The following is a 22,187-nucleotide window of genomic DNA, read 5'->3' on the forward strand; positions in this document are numbered from 1 at the left end:
GAGTATTTTTTTTTCATAAATCACTTCAGTATCTTCAGACCTGCTCAAACTGCCAAACATTCAATGATTTTATGACTTTTACCCTTTTAAACGTCAGTTTAATTATTTGTATCATTAAAAACATGCAAAACATTTTTTCTTCGATTAAACAATATAATAAGGCATTGGAGCTTTGTTGGTGGCAAGTGTCTTGGATATGTCAATGCTTAGCAACAACTGATTTAATGTCATCAGTATGTTTTTTCATAGAATCAGCTGCTGCCTCCTGTGAACTTTGTGGCCAAAACTACCCACACCGACTTCACTGTTTAGTGTCAACATGTCATTTAGTAGAAAAGTAGCAACAGCATTTTGACCAAATTTTGATTATCAGAAATTTTCCACACAGGTGCAAATAAATGGCTCTTAGCACCCCTTGGTGGTCCCATGACTCCATAACATAACTGTCAAATATAGAAGGATTTCCTGCATCTACCTTCATTGGGAGACCAGTTTAAGCTTGTTAATGTGCGTAAATGATATTGGTGTTCTTAAATTTTTGTTATATTTTTCTCTTATAGCAAACTAAACTTTAAACTAAAGTTAAAGCATGAATCAGGCAAACTTTTTGTCACAAATCACCAGCCAAGTTAAGTTTCAGGTTCTCAGGTTTTAGTTCCAGGTTTAGGCGTATTCAGTCATCCACAATACAGAACAAAAATACAAACAATAACACTAATTTTAGATCAACCTACAATGAATTTTACTGTGACAGAATAGGCTGAGTAGAAGCTGCATTTGAATATGCTTCACCTACATTCAAATTAAAAATCAGTTTTATTTCAACACTGAGAAAGAGAAAAAACTTTCCTGTTTGTATTTCTCAAAAATATTTGACAAACCAATGTGCTGCAAACTATTAGTAAACTGCACAACTTTAAATGTTATGTTAGTCCATGATTTTACCACAGTAACAGAAATACATTTTTACACATTTAACAGTTTTTTGTACAGTTGACATGTAAACACTTCTATCATGTTTGCTTCCTCATACTGAAAATAAATAAATCTTTTTTTGTTTGTTTTCACGGAACAATATTTACACTGTTCTGTAAAAAACAAATTTTAGAACATTCGACTGGAGCTACGTAACAGCCACAGACAGCATATGAAAGATGGACGGAGCCTTCGGTGGTTTAAAGTGAAGCCGATGTGGAAGTGCATAAAACTGCAGTTCTCCCCTCATTCGCTAGGGGCTGGCTGCAAAACAGAGCAAATCCTCACAGACTCTCATGTTAAAAAGGTCAACAGCAGGAATAAGCATGTTTACAGCCTGGTTCAAAAATACATTTTCGGTTTTATAGGCCAAGTCTACCTTTGTTTACCTTCCCTTGAATTTTCCCTCAGGGATGAATAAAGCATCTTTGATTTGATTCGACTTGATTTTATAACAACTGTGCGGGGAGTGAATTTTTTTCTAACTTGCCCGTTTAAAAGTAAGTTAATCTTGAAATTCAGCATATTTAGGGGCGTGTCCTTTTGATTGACAGGTACCCGATCTCCCGCTTCAAAAGTAGAACATAGAACAACCGCGGTTTTTAGACGGTTAACAGCGTGACTTAGCTTTAGTCCGCTTTCCTCCGGTGGCTGGTTAGCTCCTGTTATCTCCAGGTTATCTCGGTAAGCTCTTAGCTAGATGCAGCTCCGAGTTCGCCCGATGTTGTCAATCATCCACCATGACGCTCACAGCCCTCCTCTCAGCTCCACCTCTTTGCCCATATTTGTATCTGATCAGGGTTTAAATGTTGTCTCTGTCAAAACTTGCAACAAAAGGTGACCATTACGTTGATGCTCCAAAAATCTGAAAACTCTGTTGGATGTGTGCTCTGTGTATACTTTTAAATAGCAGCAGAACCTGTTTATTGAATCAGGCCTTTTCATACATTTGATGTTTATACATTTTGCTCAATATCTTTTAAGTTTTATTCATTGAACAGTTGTGGTAATGTGGGGCACTTTGTGATATTTGTTCTCAAAGTACTATATACAGTAAATATGATCTACTTCGAAGACAAATGGAAATCACTTGTTGGTGATTTTCAAACCATTTGCTCATATGCAGAGTTCCTGACATAAACTAAGTAAGGATGACAGGGTGAAATAAGGGGAGTTTTAAATCCATCAGTGTACCATCTAATACCTTCAGAGTAAGGTTTTATTTTATCTATTCCTTTATTTTTGCTGAAAAATCAGAATCATTGAGAGCCATAATAGACTAACTCATGGTTCACTACATTATATCTTCAAATCTATTTTCAGCAACAGCCTGTACCCAGTTCATTAAACAACAACATCCATTTGTACAAAAAGTAATCACATTTATTTCAATCCATACATGATCACCATATATTATGTCTTACCACTTAAATTTGCACATCACGTGTTCTCATGCGTCACATGAAGCCCTCTGAAATACATCACTCTAGCCACTTGGTATACCCAATACACCATACAGCAAAGACATTTGTGCTACAGTATGTAGGCATGGCTTGGCCAGTCCTGGCTCCATGATCGTTGTCTTTGTCTCTCTGTCAGATCCAAATATCACAGCTGTAAGAGAGTCTCAGAATCCAATTCCTAAAACTTAGTTCAGGTTCCTGTGTGTCCCTGTGCCAGTCCAAGCTGTGGCCCATGAGCTGGTTCCAGGCAGCATGTGCACCTCTAGCCAATGGTGACACCAAAGCCGCACTGGAACTTATTCTTGCGGTGGTTCAGAAAAGCCCCCAGAGCCAACGTGAGAGGAAGCGGCACCAGTTTCTTTTCAAGGGTTGCCCCAACTACCCAATTGCTGTCGACTGTGCCTGCAGAGAGAAAACTCAAGTCTGAAAAAAATATATTCATTTAGAAATATTTACATTGGTGTTACAATCATTTACCTTTAAATAGCAAGTTTGCTTTTGGGAGGTCCAACTGGTAACCAAAGGATGTTGTAGTGTCTTGCATCCTTGTGCTGGCTTCAAATTCAACTCCTACCTGCAACTGTGAGACAGATATTTAAAAATAGATAAGTGTGTGTCAATATTCAGGTAATTTTATGCATTGAAAAGCATCTAGTATCTAGGAGAATTATGTGGTGGAAAAATGGATTTCAAAGTTTGGCTAGCTCAAGTAACATCAAGTGACTTTCTTTGCAATCTCTCATTTTGATGTTTTATTTATTTTGGTGAAAATTTTCCCTTAAAGTTAAGTTAAAATAATGAATTAAAAAATTAAATAAATAAAACAAAACAAACCTTATTACAAGACACTAAAATTATTAATGATACCTACTTGGATTATTTTTCCTCATTCTATGAAAGCTTCAAATAGTTTTATGTGCCTTTTTGAACAAGTTAAGCATTGTGAGCTTTGTCATCAAACACTGAAATTTGCTTATAAAAAAAAACAAAAAAAAAACTGACTATCAGCTTGTGATGATTTAATGCAGACAAAAAGGGACACTGATCTTAAAAGTCATAATACATCAATCAAAAATTGTTTGAGTAGTACACATAAGTACATTTCCACAACCATCTGACATCAAGTATTTTAACAAAGGGACTATTGCAAGGAGGGAAGAGAACAAAAAACAAAAAGTGCTGCCTGTAGTACTACATGGCAACACCTGCATCCAACTGGACTCGCAGCAGTCTGACTAGCGCTCATCTATGATTTCCTCTTGTTTCTGTTGTTTTCACTCTCAGATGTAAGTCCTTTTGGATAAAAGCGTCTGCTAAATGACTGTAGAAGAGACTATACAAGTACCTGGTCATTGGCTTTGTGATAGTATGTTGCATGAGCTCCTGCACCCCCTAAAGTTAAAGTTGCAACAAAATTGTCACCTGTGAAGGAGAAATGATTCATTTGGTTTTAGATGTAAAGCAAGAAGATAAAAATTAGTAAATAAAAAATGTTTTATGTGAATTAAAGTGAAAATAATATTTTATGAAAACATTAATTAAACATCCATTTAAATAATGTCTGCAATTTCAGGTGAGTTGATAGCTGAATATTAAACTTAAAGTAAAATATGAGTGTGACTTTACCTGTATACCTGCCCAGGAATGAGGTTACAGTTCCTTCCTCTCCTGGTCTCCTGTGATACACCAACTCTCCACCCAGAGCCAGTGCAGGTGTAATTGACTGGAGATAGTGGGCAACCATAATGCCTAAAGAAAATCATTGAACATCCTGTTACAAATGAAGAAGAGTATATTTGCCTTTTCTCCACACTTCCAGAACAAAACACTGTCATGTGTTAGTGGACCTTTTTTTCTTCTCATACAAGCCATTTGCTTGCTTTCATATTTAATAAATCAGTCCAATCCTTGGAGTCTAGCAAGTCAGACACTGATGACATTCACTGCGTTTACATGGACAATTTTTGAGCAACTGAACGCATAATCAGAATAAAAATACATCAATTAAACATGTCAGGTGATCCAATCCACTTTTTCACAACTGGATCAGCAGGGGAAAAAAACCCTGTATACACTCAATCCAGTTGTTTTTGTGATGCATGTTGTTTCTGCACGTTCTTGAACAATGAGGGGGGATACGTGACATGTTTCAGGGAAGACTTAAAAAATGGCAGCAGCAAAACATTATAGGACTGTAGCAGATAAAAACATTTTCTAATTAAAGAATTAAGGATACATTCATGAATTAATTTTTAAACACATTACTATTCTTTATACTATTAATAAACATGGTCTCATATTTAACTTGTCTTTCATGCCATTCAATTCTATTAACTTTTTCTAATGTTACAATTCTTATTTTGTCCTAACATATTTTATTTAAACTTACAGTATTTTAGCTTTCCTAATACTGTGGAAGACATTGCTTATACGGGACATCATTCTACATACGTGTGTGTGTGTGTGTGTGTGTGTGTGTGTGTGTGTGTGTGTGTGTGTGTGTGTGTGTGTGTGTTCATGCGTGACTTTTGACCTTGGTGGTCTGGGAAATCTAGGTGGGAGTATGTATTTTTAATATTACTGATTATGTAAAGTCATTGTGTTGTATATTTATGTGTGCAAAGTGCTTCATAAAAAACAAAAACACTGATCTATTGATTAATATAGTCTACAGTACATAGGTGTCATTTAAGGTTCACTTTAATATGTAATTTTGAAGAACATTCACTGAAAAAAAATTCTAATTTCTCCCCACGACTGGTCTCTTGTTGCCACTTCATCTTCAAGTTTCAGTAGCCTATTCATGCACTAGAGGTGCCCTCTTGCTACGGGTTTAGGTAATGTAAGCTAATGTTTTAAATGCAGGCTAAAGCAACAATAGCTTTTTTATCAAATTGACTTTCTGAAATGAACATTTCTGTAATTCTTTCAAGCTACATCATTATCAAACTTCTGTATAAGCAAGTGAACAAAAACTAAAAGTATTACACTTTAAAAGATGGTTTTAAAGATAAATACATAATTATGAAGTAATTTGCCTCTTGAAAATGAAAACTGAACTACAGAATTGTTCCTATGTAGCGTTTTGTGCATCCGGAAATAAGTCAATCTGAGCTTTTCAGGCTTTAGTGCTTCCATCCAGCATGTGGTGGGACAGGCTTCATCTAACAGACTTCTGAAAGCTAGAGTTCGGCCCGTCACAGGCGGCACAGATCAGTGGGATGACTGCAAGCTTTGCCCCAAGTATCAAAACACTTGATAAAGAGTTTTTTTTTTTTTAAAACTCTGTTTAGTCTATAGCTATAAAGCTAACAATCCCTTTTTTTTTTTTTTTTTTTTGCTTCCCAAGTCCTTCACAGGAATCCAGTGGCCTAGAAGTTTTTTCTGAGGTTGTTCCACATTTTCAAAAAAGAAAACAAAACAAAGTATATTGCTTAAGACAAAAGGAATGGGCAGTATGGACTGAAACACTGACTTTTCCTGGCCTGGTGTAGTGGACAAAATAAGTATGACCACAGAAAAAACAATGTTTACATCTGTAAGAAACTGTTTACAGTATTTAGTTGATAAGTTTAATCTAACAAAATCTTAAGCTTTTCTTTTAACTGTAATTTGTTTTGACCTAATATATAGTTTAAGAAATTTTCAATGTTATTCATCTGTAGTGATCTTATTCAAAAATTGTACCTGATCCAACAAGAACATCGGGGTTTCCAAGTGTCACGGCAGAGGTGAAGTCCTGACCACGATACTCCATGTCACACTGCCAATTTACAAACTTATGCTGCTGAGTCTGGAAAAGAAAAGAAGAAATGTCAATGATGTTTATGCTTAAAAAGAGCTCTACATCAGGTGACCAACTCTGGTCCTCAAGCGTTGCAGTGTTAGAAGTTTTCCTGCTGCAACACACCTGAATAAAATAATGCCAGTCTTGTGCAGAGTTTGATGTCAAGCTCTGCACAATTCTATGAATTAAGTCAGATGCGTGTCAGGTGTGTTGCAAGTGGGGAAACTCAAAACACTCACAGGACTGCAGCTCTCCAGGACTGGAGTCGGCCATTCCTGTTCTACTAAATCAGACCTCATACATCTTCACATACCTGGATGGCTATTTTGGAGCGTACAGTATTTGTAAGTTGGTGGATGATCTGGGCGTTCAGGCTGCCAGTATTGTCCATATCACCAACCATGACTGGAAAGGACTAGGAACAATAAATTCAACAATTTTCAGATTTTAATTTATATCAAATACTGTTTTGAAAACCATTTAAGAGTTAGTGTAAACAACTTAGGGCAATGCGTCTACTTGACAATCTGAACATTTGTGGGAGCATCTTTTTGTGTACTACATGTGTTACAACTAATATATCAAAGAAAAAAAAAATAATTGTGGTAATCTAAATTATAGTCTAAAAATACAAATTTCAATTCCTTCAAATCCAGAACATCACAACACACTATGTTGTCTTCTTTCCCTCTATACTAAAAAGACTATTATACGATTATCATAGAGACATTTTGTTTTCTTTAAAAGTAAATAAAAATTTTAAAGAAAAAACTCAACTTAAAATCAGAAGCACAAACAAAATTTCTGTTAGCATTTAGATTGAATTAAAGAGTGATGAATTTGCACAGAAGAACTTAAAAATAGATCATATTAAACCCTGTTTCGAATATCACAAAGATCTAGGTCTAAAAACAAGTAAGGGCAACTTCGGCCCTCAAGGTCCTGCAAGTGTTCGGAGTTTCACCGCTAGATCACACCTGACACACATCACACTTACTGAGCAGACTTTTGCATTAAACTCTGCACAAGTCTGATGACTACCCATTCATTCGTGTCAGCTGTGTTGCAATAGGGAAACTCTGAACACTTGTAGGACTGCCCTCAAATTGGAGTTACCCACTGGTCTAAAACCATCAGCATATCATGTCAGGATTTCGTCAAAGTGTTGAGTTAAAGAGCATTACCTCTGCTGGTCCAGTTTGTTTACTGCCAACATAGGTAGCACCAAATCGGTAACCAGAATCTCCCAGGGTGCTGAGAGTGATAGTATGGCTGACCTGAAAGTGGTTACTCAGGCCCTTGTTTACCACTAACCGCACTCCTTCCATTTGCAGAGGAAACACCTCTGAAAACAAGAAATACATGAAAATGCCAAACTGAATCAACTGATATCAAAAGCTGTATCATTACAATAAGAAAGGATTCTCAAAAATGTATATACCTTTACATTTCCGGTGACATTCCTCATATGTGCCTGGGTTTGGGAGTGAAGAATCTGTCTCTGTCTGCTGACCAGATTCAGACGTAGGAGGGACGGAAGACACAGGGGGCATAGTGAACCCGGGAGGGACTGACACCAACCCTGAGACCCCTTGACCACCTCCAGCTGCAGCCGGAGCTGGACTGGGGGAGGCGGCAGCCAACACACTGCCCATACTCTGACAATGTAACAGACTAGAAGAGAGACAAGCAATGGAGAAAATTGGTAGTTCATCGAGTTAAGACAATTGATCACGTTAATTACCACTTGTTGGTGTGTGCAGTCGTGCGTATATTTACATATCATTGCTGTGCATGTAGATAAATCATGCATGTTGGCATGTGGGAAATGCTTTAACAGTAATGCATACGATTTGCAAGATTAGGGCCTTATATATAATATTTCGTAGTACCAGCAGTATTTCGATCCTTATGAAACCAATTTGTTACAGTTTATCCATCCTTCTTTACTGTTGACTGTAGTGATATCCCACCAGTAAGCCTGCACTCAGTGCAGCTTGATTCTGTCCTACTGTATTAGCAGTAACATTTAGCAAGCTGAGTACGGCTCAGGCCCAGTTTTGTAAGACTTTGCATTTATTACACATTAACATAATCCAAAAAAACAACTAGAAATGTCAAACCGCACCTTTAAATCCGCCACAGAAGTCAAATTTAGAGATCGGCAAGCCGTCAAAACTATCCACCAGCATTATTTAACCTATGAGGAGCTAATGCTAGGTAACGGGGCTAGCGGGTTAGCTTGCTTGCTAGGTAGCCATGTGGAGTCAGCCACGAGATCTACATGTCTACACGTGACAAAGACGGTGCTAAAAACTGATGAAGGTCGCTAAGTAACAACACCAAACGACTCTTATTATATTAGATGTATATTTAATTTTGCAGTTTAACTACTTACGTAGACGATTAGGGTCCAGGGGTAGTTCCACACCGGCAAAGTTCACAACGTCCGTGACTGTAGTCACAAGCGCCCGCCCAACTTCCCGTAACTCACCCGCTGATTGGCTGATGCTCTCCTAAATCGATCTACAATTGGCTGAAACTACAGTACGAACCACCTGGTTCTACTGACGTACCCAGAGTTTTATTCGTTTGACATAGGCTCGTTTCAAGCCACAACTGAATGACATTCCAAGGGTACGCCTAGTTTGGGGTCACAGCTACTAGGTGCAATAATATTGAAAAAAAATAAATAACACTGACAAAATCTCAGTACACAGGGTGACAAAAAATGTTAACTGAAAAGGGCTACACATTGCCAAATAAAACACATTTAAGAAATCTAGTTTTTACATAATGCTGTATTCATTTTTAAAATATCCTGGGATGAAAACATGTTTAACTGATGTTGCAGTGATTGTACTTTTAGAAATATACCACTTATCAGATAATCCCTTGAAAACACAATGCCTAAATCTAAAACTTTAAACTTAGCACGTATAGCTGTGATAAATTGTTCACCAACATCATGCTTTGTTTGGCTGTGTTTGATTAAAACAGAATAAGACAACAGGAAATAAAAAGCATACAGATACACACTTAAACATGGATTTAAGCAACTGAACTTTAATTTGGCTGAAGCATAGAGATTGGCATCCGTTTCAGAAAATCTGCATTTGTCTTTAATCCTAATGTCTGCTCATCAAGAGATACAGGTATGTGATGACAAAGTTACTCAGAAAAAAGAAAAGAAAAGAAAAAAAGTCTGAAAATTTCTATCACATGACATTTATGTACTGCCTCCATTTGGGCTTAAAAAACAAAACAAAAAAAGGAAGTGTTTAATCACAGCAGGTAATTCCAAATTTCACCTTTTGATGCTTCAGAAAATGGCATCACAATGGGCTGCCAATTCCTGCCAATTGGAATGAAGGGAAAATGTAATAAAACCTTCAGCAATAACATTCTAAATTTTGTATGACTTCTTGACCCTGTTTGGATGATAACACAATACAGGTCATACCAAATATCTTTGAAAAAACTGAATTTACTAAACTGTTTATATTAGAAGTATAACTAAGTCTGAACTAAGAGCAAAGGCAAAGTAGTCTTGATGTTAGTCTAAGGCACTTGATGGGAAAGAAGGGATACAAGCCACACTCATAAATCATTTTGTAGTTCCTCACTTTACCCCGAACCCACCATTTTGCATGCTGTTGGTTAGGTTAGAGTGTAGTTATAGTACTTCTGTTCCTGTGGAATCCGTGTTTAGTAAATGTGTAGTCTTTCAACTGGGGAGTAAGTGGCCATGTGGATGGCCAGATGATCGCTACTACTAATCTCCAACAGAAAAGGGACACCCCCTTGACATACTAGGATTTAAAAAAAAAAAAAAAAAGAGGTTAGGGGAAGGGCAAGACCTGGCCTTGGATCTAAGCGGACTGGTTTCATCATGCCAGGTTCTTTAACAGTAACAAACAAAAAAAAAAAAATAATAATAATAATAATAATAATTTGCCTAACACGCAATAAACATATTTTATGGTTCCAAAGAAATCAAAAAGTTCACAACAAAATGGGTTGCCATCTTATCAGGACTTAACTTTAACAAGAGTCGTTCCCTTTTACTTTTTCATGCAGTATGCACATTTATACATATTTGAGGAAAGTTATACCAAATTAATGTGCCTTTAAACTATTGGAAACATATACAAGTCAGTACAAAAGCAGTTGGCGTTATATCTGCTGAATAAAACATACCAACAAAAAGGGATCTGGTGAGGACTGCATGTCATTGTACATTTGTAAGTGTGGCAAAATTAATGACATCTGTAAAGGTTTAAAAACTTGTGTTTAAGATGTGATTTGGAAAAGGTCTGATTGGTTCAAGCTGAAAGGACTGTAACATAAACACATTAGGAAACAAAACAACACATGAATTTATAAACCTCCAAGGGTGACAATACAAATATCTTCTTGTACTACTTTGGACACAACCTAGTGCTTTAAAAGGCAAAATTTGCATGTAAGCAGTACTACACTTAAAATCTACATGTGATCCTATTTTTTGGCAGAATAATGTTAGAAGACATTACACATATCTCCAATGAACCCCCCGGTTCCACAGGAACAGAAGGCTAACCCAGTAGAACATTTAATGAGTTTATTAAGAGAGAGAGAAAGAAAAAAAAAAAAAAAAAAAACCTAGATCAATAATGTGCAGGACAGATTGGGTTTCAGAGCCAGTCTGAATCATGGTAATTAGGAGCTCAGGGTGTTCTGAAAGAAATGTATAAAGGTTCAATCCTGCATAAAGATGGCATAAATGTCAATCTGTTGTAGGCTTTAAATTCCTTTGAACCATTTACTCAAAAAATCTTTCGGCACTGTGTCAGCATCGTCAGTGTACCTAAGTGCAGCACCTTCCTCAAAATCCACATTTGGTTTAATATTTACAACATCACAACTCATTTCATTTCCATTTTTAGCCACAAAGCACGTCCCTGTTCAAATAAAGAATTAAAAGTTCAGCAATGTGGCAGTTTTCAGTGGAGGAGAAAACAGTATTAGCTTATGTACCAGCAAAAATGGAGATCCCTGTACATTCAACCTGAGAAAGAAAGATCTACAATGGATCATTTGATGGGAGACAGGAAAAAAAAACAACAACTCTTCACTGATGTCACTGTGCAGCAGCGGTTGCAATTTTCCTAAAAAAACAAAACAAAAAACAAGCAAAATAGTTAGAATTTGATTCCAACTGTGAAAGAGTTGGTGCTTTAGCAAAGCTGCAGTACAGACAGGTGGTAGTGTGTACAGATCAGCTTTTTTTTTTTTTAAATTCAAATTGACTACTCATGTGCAGTTCAAGGAGGACAGCACTTTAAATCCTGTAAAGTCAAGTTAATCTCCTTGATGAAAGAGGATACAAACCGCTAACAAGTTTCAAGTTGCTCTCCGGTCACGAGATTAATGTTGGATACATCTGAATACCTTACATTTTTTATTCTCATATATACACAAAGAACCAAAATGTAGGAATGAATAGTGACCATCTTTAAATTATCTGTTAATTACAGTTCCAACTTCCCACATTTCATTTATCTATACCCAGTCATGGCAGATTAATAAAAAAGACGGCCAGTTAAATTTTAATATATACCACACCTTGGACATTATCAATTAAAAGCGACATTGCAAATTATATAACCATAATTTTATTAAATTTATTAATTTTATTCAATAAATAAAAACATATTTTAAAATCTGAACAGATTTTCCAATTAAATTTGAATGACATAAAGAGCAGCAGAGGTAAAGTTTGGTATCATCTGCCCCTTTTTCACCCAAGCATCAGTACAGTATATAAACAAACCGACCAAATAATAATTTGATTGGAAAGAAATTAACCAGGTAATTGACATCCCACAAACTAACCCTCCCCCCTTTTCTTCCTCATCATTTTCTTGTGACTTCTAGTTTTACAACTCATTTTTGCTCATTTCTTACAATGTAGTTTCATTTTCATATTATTCATACTATATGTTCAATAAAACTTCTTTAATTCTCCTTTTAAACAAGACTTCTGATGGTAATTCTTTCACTTCTTCTTCCAAAACATTCCACAAACTGACTCCTTTCACTGACACACATTGTTCCTTTAATGTAGTCCTAAAATACGGTTTCCTAAAAATACCAACATTTCTGAATGAATAATAACTTTCTCTCTCTGTAAATATTACCAGAATATTTTCTGGTAACAGATTTTGATTTGCTTTAAACAATACAAGTAAAATGTTAGTCGACTATTTCCTGAAATTTCAACAGTATATGTTGCACAAATAATTGATTGTATGAATCTCTGTAATTGCTTCCAGTAATGATCCTAATTGTTCTTTTCTGCAGAATATAAACTGGCTGTGTAAATGTTTTGTATGTACTTCCCCATACATCAATATAATATGTCACATAAGGTATGAACAATGCGTTATATACAATATACAACACTTTACTGTCTAATGAACCTTTGATTTTATGAAGCACGGCAATTGTTTTTGACAGTTTTTAGTTAAGATGAGTTAAGTGAGTTTTTCTATTTAACTTTTCATCAATTATTACACCAAGGAACTTTATTTCCTTTACTCGTTGAATCTCCAACCCATCTAATTTAATTGAAACCTTGAAACTTTCCTTTCTGTTGGTGAAGACAATAAAATGTGTTTTGTCCAGATTAATTGATAACTTGTTTTTGTAAAGTCATTTTGTTTAGTTCTTTTTGGAGCACCTCCATTTCCTGAGATAGATCTTTACCCAAACAGAATAAAGTTTTGTTGTCTGCAAACAGAATCCATTTCAGTTCTTTAGAAACCTGTACTATATCGTTCACGTACAATATAAACAATTTTGGTCTTTGATCTGACCCTTGTGGTACTTCACATGTTATACTATGTCCAAATTCCCATTTTGCATCTGAACATTTTATTTTTATTACTATAAAATATCTGTGCTGGGGTAAGCTGTCTGAGTAAATGAACAGATAAGCACACCTGTTTGAAACACTTGCAAATGGATTTAGCACTGAAATGAAAAAGTTCAGGAACACATTGGTCATTTTTGTGAAGATTCAGAGGTTTGGTCTCTTTAAAGGTACCATGTTTTGGAGTCACATTTTTTATAGTTTAATTAGGAATAGCTTATATCATTTCACAGATGTGCTGTCTTAGTGTGAAAAGGGACAGAATTTCATGAAAGGTGACAGAATTTAAATAATCACATATTTAAATGATATCACACAAATGTTATCTGTGTTCTCTTCAACACAGTAACCAACAGGAACTTGCTGGTTCAACACTAGTAACAGACATCTGGGTAACATCCCAACTCCAGCTACAGAATGAGGGATCAACCCCTATAACCATGTTGTCTTTGGATGGACAACTGAAAAATGTAGATGAAACTTCATCACCACTGACAAGCCAAAAACATTTCCTCTACACCGGCTGAAGTACAAACTGTTTCATTTATTTAAAACAATGAATACAAAAGACCTAATTTTAACTCTAGCTTGTGTTTTAGTTTTAACAAGTACTGACCTTTCTCTCAGGATGTTCCTAGATCCTTGTTTTTCACACCTTCTTCATCATCTGGGTCAACAGAGTGAAACTCTGCCACATACAAGCTCTTATCAATGCTGCTTGGGATGGGCTTTATGTCAGTAACCAGTTGATCCTCTATGGTCTTCAGGTTGTAGCGATCATCTGATGTTATCAGATTAATGGCCAGACCCAGATGACCGAACCGTCCTGTGAGGAAGACAGTGTTTAAACAATTAAGAATAAAGTTTCATTAAATGAACCCGAGTGTGAGATCTTTTATAAAGAAGTAAATCTTACCTGATCTACCAATGCGATGAAGGTAGGTCTCTGCACTTTTGGGAAAGTCAAAATTAATGACTACATTTACTGCCTGGATGTCAATTCCCCGAGTAAACAGGTCTACAAGAAAACAAATACATTATTCGACCATAACCTTTTAAAATAACCATGTAAAATTTCCTAACTGCATTTCACAATTCAAAGCACCCTTCGCTTACCTGTACAGACCAGATTTCTGCAGAGTCCATTTCTGAAGTCATGGAACACACGGTTCCTGTACTCCTGCATCATCTTTGCATGAATGTAGAAGCACGAATAACCCAGTTGGGTGATTTTCTTTGCCAGAAGCTCCACTCTCTGTGTAGAATTACAGAAGATGATCGACTGATTGATCTGGAGCTGCAATAGAGAAACACAGATTCACAATTAGTCAATAAATCAAAAGAAAAAAACATGACTGATCCATACTTTGGCTGAGTTTAGACAAAGCTACGTCAAAAGTACAGACAGACCTACACATTTGTTTAAAAACAATAGATGTGTCCAAACATTTGACTGCTACAGCATGTGACATTTTAAAACCTGACGTACACATTTCACACTCACCCTGGAAAAAAGTGTGTTCAGACAGTGAACTTTCTGTCTTTCAGTGACATATGCATAATACTGAGTGATGCCCTTCAATGTGAGTTCCTCCATCAGGTTGATCTCATAGGGCTTCTGCAAGTGCTTGCTCTGGAAAAGAAAATCAAAATTTTACAGCATATGATGATGTATACATAAGATTTCTCCTCTTTTCCCATGTACACATTCTAGTTGCTGGAGGCATTCTCACCATGAATTTTTGCACACTGATGGGAAAAGTGGCAGAGTAAAGGAGAATCTGACGATCCTTTGGCAGAAAGCTGATGATATCTTCAATCAGGACTAAAAAGTCCTGAGACAGCAACTTGTCTGCCTGAATAAAAGATTATAGAAATACACAGAAAGTGTACAAAAGGGAAACATTTCTGATTAACTTTATAGATGAACACATTAATAAAAGGAAAAGTTATACTAAAAAAGCAAAACCTACTTCATCCATCACCATCATTTGGACCTTATCCACTTTAGCCACACCCTTCTTCATCAGATCAAGTACTCTGCCTGGAGTGGCAATAATCACGTGGACTGATGGAGACACAAACAACATATCAAAAATCCAAATTTGGCAACCAATGTGTCATTTCTGGAAGTGGCTAATCCTTTGGATTGTTAAATACAATTATCTTACAGATAATACAGGTACAGATAATAAAATGTACAAAACTATTACTTGTTTATCTTCAAAATTAAATCATGTTTTGTTTTTCCATTTTATATACAGTTAAAATTTACCTATTTCATCAAGGCGCAAAATGTCATCTCTTAAGTTGGTTCCACCTGTAGTAGCCATGACCTTGACCCCTCCCAGGTGTTTGCTGAGCTGAATGCTGATCTGGCTCACCTGCAGGGCCAGTTCTCTCGTTGGTATTACCACCATTGCTGGATGGAGACATAAATGGAAGGGGCTGATGAAATGTGAGGGTTGATGAGATGCATGGAAAAAAGTTGTGAATTATATATACACAACTCACAAAAAGTTAGGAAGACAAAAAGTGTTGTTGAATGATGTCAGAATGAACCTAAAATGACCTGTAATCTTTACAGGTGAATTTAATAGACTTTCTCTAAAATTGTCAATGCAAGTGTACAATTGTTCAATGTTTCAGCACTTATTGTACAGCATACCGTTCTATGACAAGGTGATTAATCACAAAAAAAAACCAAACCTCAAATAGAAGTTTCTGAACAATGACTTGACCACTAAATGTTCTGATTCAATTACAGCTTGTACCTAAAGTCCTCTTCATCATCCTCTTCACATTTAGACATCATCAGATGAAGATGACACCAAACACAACGAGTTATTAAGACTTTAACATTTTTATACTGCGGTATACTCACCATTGTTATTTGTTTTTGTTAATAAATTGCTTGAAATGAAGTAATTACCATTACATGATTCTACTTAAATATACTACATTCGTTACATGTCAGTGTAATGTAGCATCAACTTATTACATTTTCTGTCTGTTCCACCTGAAAGAGCGCCAATGTACCAGTCATGCTTCAGAAAATACAGATCAACAAAACAAATGTTCTGTAATTTTTGTACATCACGCAGGTTGCTCCTTCATAGATCTAAATACACCACAGTGCAACAGAAACTCACCCTGTATGTGATCCTTCTTCAGATCTATCCTCTCAAGGAGAGGGATGAGGTAGGCTCCACTTTTTCCTGTACCATTCTTAGCTCGAGCCAAAATATCTCTACCTGACAGAGCAATAGGGATGCTTTCCTCCTTTTGACAGAGATTAATTCCAGTCAGTCTAACAGAAATATTTCATTGGATAAGGCAAGATTATTTGCACAAAGGTCTTACAATCCCAACGACCAAAATGTAACAGAACAGAGCTTTTATGACCCTTTTATAATTACACTAAAAGCTTACAAATCAGGTATGGAAATTCCTCCTATTATTTAAAATTGTCTCCAACAACTACAATCCCTAATGGATGAAGTTTGCTCCTTGACCACAACTTTTCTGTTCCCTTAAAAAGCTATTTTCATATGGAACAAATGTTTCAGGCTGAGACTTTCCTTGTTATATTTACATTTTGATTGAAATAGATTCCACATACAAAATATCAAAGGGTATTTAGTGTGCAGGCAAAATTACTGCAGGAATATTTTATTTTCACAAGAATTTTATTTCTGTTCTGTTCTAACAATTTAAATTTCCTCCTCTATCCACCAAAGAAAGGCTTACGCTTAATTCTTAATGCAGGTGTTTTGACTTTAACTCAAACCATAAACAAACTCAATATTATTACAATATAAATGGCTGAATAGACTGAACATTGTTGTCTAAGCTGCACCACTTCTATCCCAACATTCCTGATATTTGCATTAAATTTGAAGTTCAACGAGGAGTTTTATTCCAATACAAGTGGGAAAGCTAAACATACTGTTATTCTGGAAGAACGTGTTGGAAATTATTAGTTAAATAATTGGTGAAAAAGCAACCCTTAACCCAAACTATGTTTAATCAGTATTTATCCAGAAAATTCAGCTACATCCAAAAATGTGAACTCTTTACTTAACATCTGCATTTGTACAACACTTGTTGGAAAACAGAGGTGACCTGTGCCACAGCACAGTGAAGGGAAAGAAGGATCTGTATTACTGTCTTTAAATTTATTGAATATTTTCATCTAAACTCAACTGAAGAAGAGATGATTTGACTGATTGATCACTTGAATGAGTTGACCTTTTGTCACTGTCACTGATGTTTCTAATAAGTTGTGATGCGTGTTGTAGAATGGATGATCTATCTATATGCCATTGGTGGTTGCATTAACCTTGTAGCTACAGATTCAAACCTTAAAAGGGTCATAACTGCAGATACTACTGTTTTTCAACATACATGCCTTGAGGTTTTCCTTTTTTTTTTTAATCTTTTATTTTGTTTGTTTACATAAAATAAATGGCAAAAGAAGCTATATTAAAAAGTTTTTGTTGTGTTGATCACAGCCAATACAGCTAAATTTTGTTTTCAGTTAGCTGTCTTAACCAGTAGAGTTAAATTACCAGCATGTGGTTATGAAATATTAGAATGGAGGATTGTGAGATTGTGCAGCATGGCTGAGAGAAAAGTATAGAGGGAAGGTAAAGGTGGCCCACACGTTCCCCAACGTAAGGCTAATTTTAGATATTTTCACTAATTTTCTACTAAAATTCACATAGTTTTCTTCATTGGCAGTGGCACATTGTCCACATTTGGAACACAAATAATATTTGACTGTGTTACGTTTTAATGGAGTTTAACAGCTGCAACCATTTTTCCAAACCATGTGATGGTGTTAAGTTTTTTTTTTTTTTTTTAAGAACATTACAGCAGCTTCTCCAAATTCTAACAGCCCAAAGCAAATTCTCTTCACATCACAAATACCTATTTTCTGACCATATTCTGACCATGTTCTAACTTTATTTACCTGAATAGGAGAGGGTTTCTCCCATCCCATTTCAAAGATCCCCATCAGAAGTTCTCGCTTTAGGCAGTAGTCTTCAAATTCATTACCCTTTGTTGATGTAACATCCTTGGAAACATTGTTAATAAGACAAAAATGAATCAATTAAAAAAGCAGTATGAGTAATACACATTTCACAAAGTTACATTACAAATCTGATAAATAATATCTATCATTACCAATAATCATCTTACCGTAGTTTTCATTCTGTTGTCTTTTGGAGGAAGTTCCAGGCTTTTCTTCCAGTCATCACCAAATCTAATATAAAGAGCTTGAATTAACTTTACAGGATCAATAAAATTGCATTATTGAACTTAATTTTTAACCAAGCAGCATTTTTTTAAATTTCCCCACTTAAAAATGATGTTGACACTCATCATTTTCCATTTGATGATTTCATTCCCAATTCTTCCCAATCCCTCAATACCACAGAATTGAAGGAAAAACACAACACAGCCCTTCATAGGCCTTCCATCAGCTTTACTTGCAATTACACCTGTTTTGTCATTTCTTACTGGTAACAGTAAATCACAACAAAACAGTACCCCTGTTAATGTTATGATTTTTACCTTTATCGACGTACACATTGGGAAGTGTATATGTATGTATGTATATATATGTATGTATATATGTATGTATATATATATATATATATATATATATATATATATATATATATATATATATACATATACACACATCTTAATGACTGATAAAGGTAAAAAAAACAAAAAAAAAAAACAATCATAACATTAACAGTGGTATTTTTTGATCAAGATTCTTTGTCAGGATTTTTTTTAAGTATATATATATTAAGATAAAAGATAATATAGAGATAAAAGGTAAGAGACAACACCTAAAATTCCAAGATAAATGGAACATATATCTTACCTGATGCCTCCACTGATCTGTGGAATGCTGGTCCTTTTCTGGGGGTCACCTGGCTGTTGGATAGTTGGCTTGACTTGTCCCCTGAGCTGCCCATTTGCTGGTTTGTTCAGTGCAACCATTGGTGATGGGTTTGCAGTTCTTGCAGTAGCCATGGGTTACAATCTTTACAGAGTGTAATATTTATATTTGGCAGTTTCACTGTTAATTTTAGTTTAATTGCAAGACAACTTATAATTAAGGAATCCTGAGCAAAAATCAAGACATTCAAACTTCTTCAAATTAAGTCTGAGTATGAATTTAATCTATTTACAAGATAACTCTCTGAAAAAAGGAGAGATAAAAGTTCATATAAATATAAAAAGAACTGAATAAATGTTTCTTCCAAAATGTCTGTTTATATATGTGTCCTATTATAATAACCTCTTTTTTATTGTTTACTTTTTAAGATTGAGTCTATCTCTTTATACATTCAAATGGGTAGTGACAAAATATGACCTCCGTTGATGTAAAAGGCCTATACGATTTTTACTTTGACATTGCACTCTAAAGGGTCATCGTTAGAGCTTAATTCTGGCTTGAAAATAAACAGTGGGAAAAAATATGCACACCATATATACCATATATATCCCACCAAGGGTTCACTGGCATAGGAAGCCTAAATTTTTAATTGAGTCCAAGTCCTCAACTGCACGTCTTATCTTGTTCTGCTCCAGCCGGATATGTGCCTTAGGAATTCTTCATAAATAAAAAAAAAAAACCTGTTACCTGCCAAGACAAGAACAATTGTGGGTGGTTAATTATCTATATGCCAAAAAAGGAGAAAAAAAAAAAGCCCATCAGCACATTAAACATATCAACCTAGCATGCAAAGCTTCACGTAAAAACGCTCTACAATAATTTTAATAAAAACTATTAGGAAAAATACCAATTGTGGTCATCATTAATCTTATTCCATTTTAAAACTATTTTTATATAATTTTAATAAGCATAAATATTAAAATAGTGTATTTTCTTCTAACACATGATCAAATCTAAATGATAACATTTTAATAGACTAAATTCAGTGCCGCTCTGCCTTCTCTTTATTTCATTCATTTATATATTTTATTTGGGGAACTTCAGATTCATGTTTTCCTTGATTTATTCTTTTTTTTTTTTTTTTTTTTTTAGAATATAGAAAAAAAACATTGTAATCATCCCCCTTCCAAAAAAGAGATATGTCTACCGTGTCTAGAATTCAATGGTATTTTATTAATAAGCTAACAACGAAAAGAATCACTATTGTTAACTTGAGCTAACATACCAGTAGTTGCAATCACCCGTAACCTCCTCTTAAAAGGGACAAACCCAGGAACGTTAGAAATTCGCTGGTAACAGGAACATTGTCCCTCTTTGAAGCACAAATCGATTAAACAGTTCTAATATTGACAAATGTGTTTATAGGACATTTGGTGGTCATTTGCGTCGCCAAATCTTTTAACAATACGATGAGCGCAACAGATGTGTGGGACGTTAAAACTTCTGGTCTAACAACGTGGCTTTCACCATCCAGCTAGAAGGGGCTTATAACCATCTCTTAAGAAAACTTTTTATCAATCAACTATGCAAACAACGTCATTGAGTGTATGTATAAGTTAGTGTCGACTCACGCTGTATATTATATTTTAGCAAATGATTGAGTTAGCATGCTACAGTGTTTAGCTTGTACTGCTAGTGTTTTGCTCTTTTGGGCTGACATTCATAGCAGCCTAATGTTAAACCTAAGCTTAACAAATGTCTTTTTACTCATTCCACAATTTATATAATGCTTCCTCCACGCAAACACTTACCCGTTGCGTCAAAGCTTAGTCCCCAATCGACAGTTCAGTCAAGTTTTGGGATTTTTTATTTTCGAGAAAAGCACTAACTTGTTTCTTTTGTCTCCTCTTTCAGAATATTGACAATTCAACATGGCCGCGCGCTCGTTTTTTTGATTGGTTCTTTGCTTCTAGGGGATCTCCGGGTGACCAATCGCAGCCCTGCTTTTACATTCTTGAAATTACGAAGCAACAAGACCAGAGGTGAGGTTTCAGACACATTTTATATATAAACTAGTTACAACTTTTCATTGTTATGGAAAAACATAAACATACATGATTATATACACGCTTACAAATCTGAAAGGCACCTTGGACATATTTAAATTATCAAAGAGTGGAAGAAAGGATATCTGTGCAGTCTTTCAAATACAATATTTACAAGAATATTTGAACATTTAATTAGACTTCCACTGTCCACAACTCAAGTGATAAAGACTCTGGCAATGTAAATATCTACATTTTAGGAAAGGCAAGATTTTTTTCTCTCCCTTTTCTCTCCCTTTATCTCTTTCCCTTTTCTTATGAGGTGTTTCTTCTCCTTTCTCTTTCTGTCTTTTGTCTGTCCTCTCTGGTCCAGCAGTACAAACTCTACAATTCAAACAACAATACAAAATAAACATAGAAATAAAATAAAAATTCAGAAAGTCAAGGGGATCATTATATCTATAAAGCTTCCCTTGGCAGAGAAAATTTGCTCAGCAGAACACAGCATCCAGACCATCATTCTGCTTGCCTAAATGCTGGACAAGACAAAAAAAAAAAAAAAAAAGGAAAGGCAAGATGTTTTATTGCATAGTTCCTGTTCTTGTCATTAAGTTTTGATTTGTATGTGCAGGCAATTTCACAAACATGTTTTATTTTTTAGCTTTGTTTTCAAGCAGTTGCACATGCAACTGTTCACACTGATAAACACAAGAAGAAACCCAGTTGATCACTTTTGCTCACAAAATGTTTTCCGGTCAGAAGTGTCCTAAATGCCAGGTATATCAAAGGAGCAGCTGTAGGACTGCTAAGCCATCAAACCCCAAGGAAGGCCACCATCATGACCTTGTTCTGTAATGGAGTTCAGTCATGTCCTGACATCAAAAAGGGCAAACCCTTCCCTGAATGCCCTGGGCATTGATGTTTGATTGGTTCTTCGCTGTGTGGAGGTAGTTGCAAGTTCCACTGATCAGTAACACTGAACTAGTAAGGTTGATAAAAGGCAGGTTGAGTCTTAGGAGACTGGCAAACACTGTGATGAAAGGTGTTTGGCATTGTAGACGGTGAAGATCCAGGACTACGA

At 35.5% G+C, this 22,187-nt stretch overlaps 2 protein-coding genes across 2 annotated transcripts; both read right to left on the bottom strand.

Annotated features, from left to right (window-relative positions):
- Positions 1–2,182: 2,182 nt before the first annotated feature.
- tomm40 (translocase of outer mitochondrial membrane 40 homolog (yeast)) lies at positions 2,183–8,705 on the bottom strand. Its single transcript, XM_079240858.1, has 9 exons — positions 8,624–8,705; positions 7,667–7,899; positions 7,410–7,570; positions 6,539–6,640; positions 6,126–6,231; positions 4,065–4,187; positions 3,784–3,860; positions 2,916–3,018; positions 2,183–2,840 (listed from the first exon to the last, which is right to left on the bottom strand). The coding sequence occupies exons 2-9, from the start codon at positions 7,878–7,880 to the stop codon at positions 2,701–2,703; spliced, it is 1,026 nt and encodes a 341-aa protein (XP_079096984.1). The 5' UTR covers positions 7,881–7,899; positions 8,624–8,705; the 3' UTR covers positions 2,183–2,700.
- A 644-nt stretch (positions 8,706–9,349) lies between these two features.
- ddx61 (DEAD (Asp-Glu-Ala-Asp) box helicase 61) lies at positions 9,350–19,195 on the bottom strand (the record flags this gene model as incomplete). Its single annotated transcript, XM_079240712.1, has 12 exons — positions 9,350–11,375; positions 13,758–13,967; positions 14,058–14,159; positions 14,258–14,438; positions 14,646–14,774; positions 14,875–14,997; positions 15,115–15,209; positions 15,417–15,563; positions 16,294–16,423; positions 18,117–18,221; positions 18,347–18,410; positions 19,044–19,195. 11 exons carry the CDS (start codon positions 19,193–19,195, stop codon positions 13,765–13,767), a joined length of 1,431 nt encoding a protein of 476 aa, XP_079096838.1. The 3' UTR covers positions 9,350–11,375; positions 13,758–13,764.
- Between the last annotated feature and the right edge of the window lie 2,992 nt (positions 19,196–22,187).

The sequence above is a fragment of the Telmatherina bonti genome (genome assembly GCF_933228915.1).
Source record: "Telmatherina bonti genome assembly, chromosome: 5".
NCBI lineage: Eukaryota > Metazoa > Chordata > Actinopteri > Atheriniformes > Telmatherinidae > Telmatherina > Telmatherina bonti.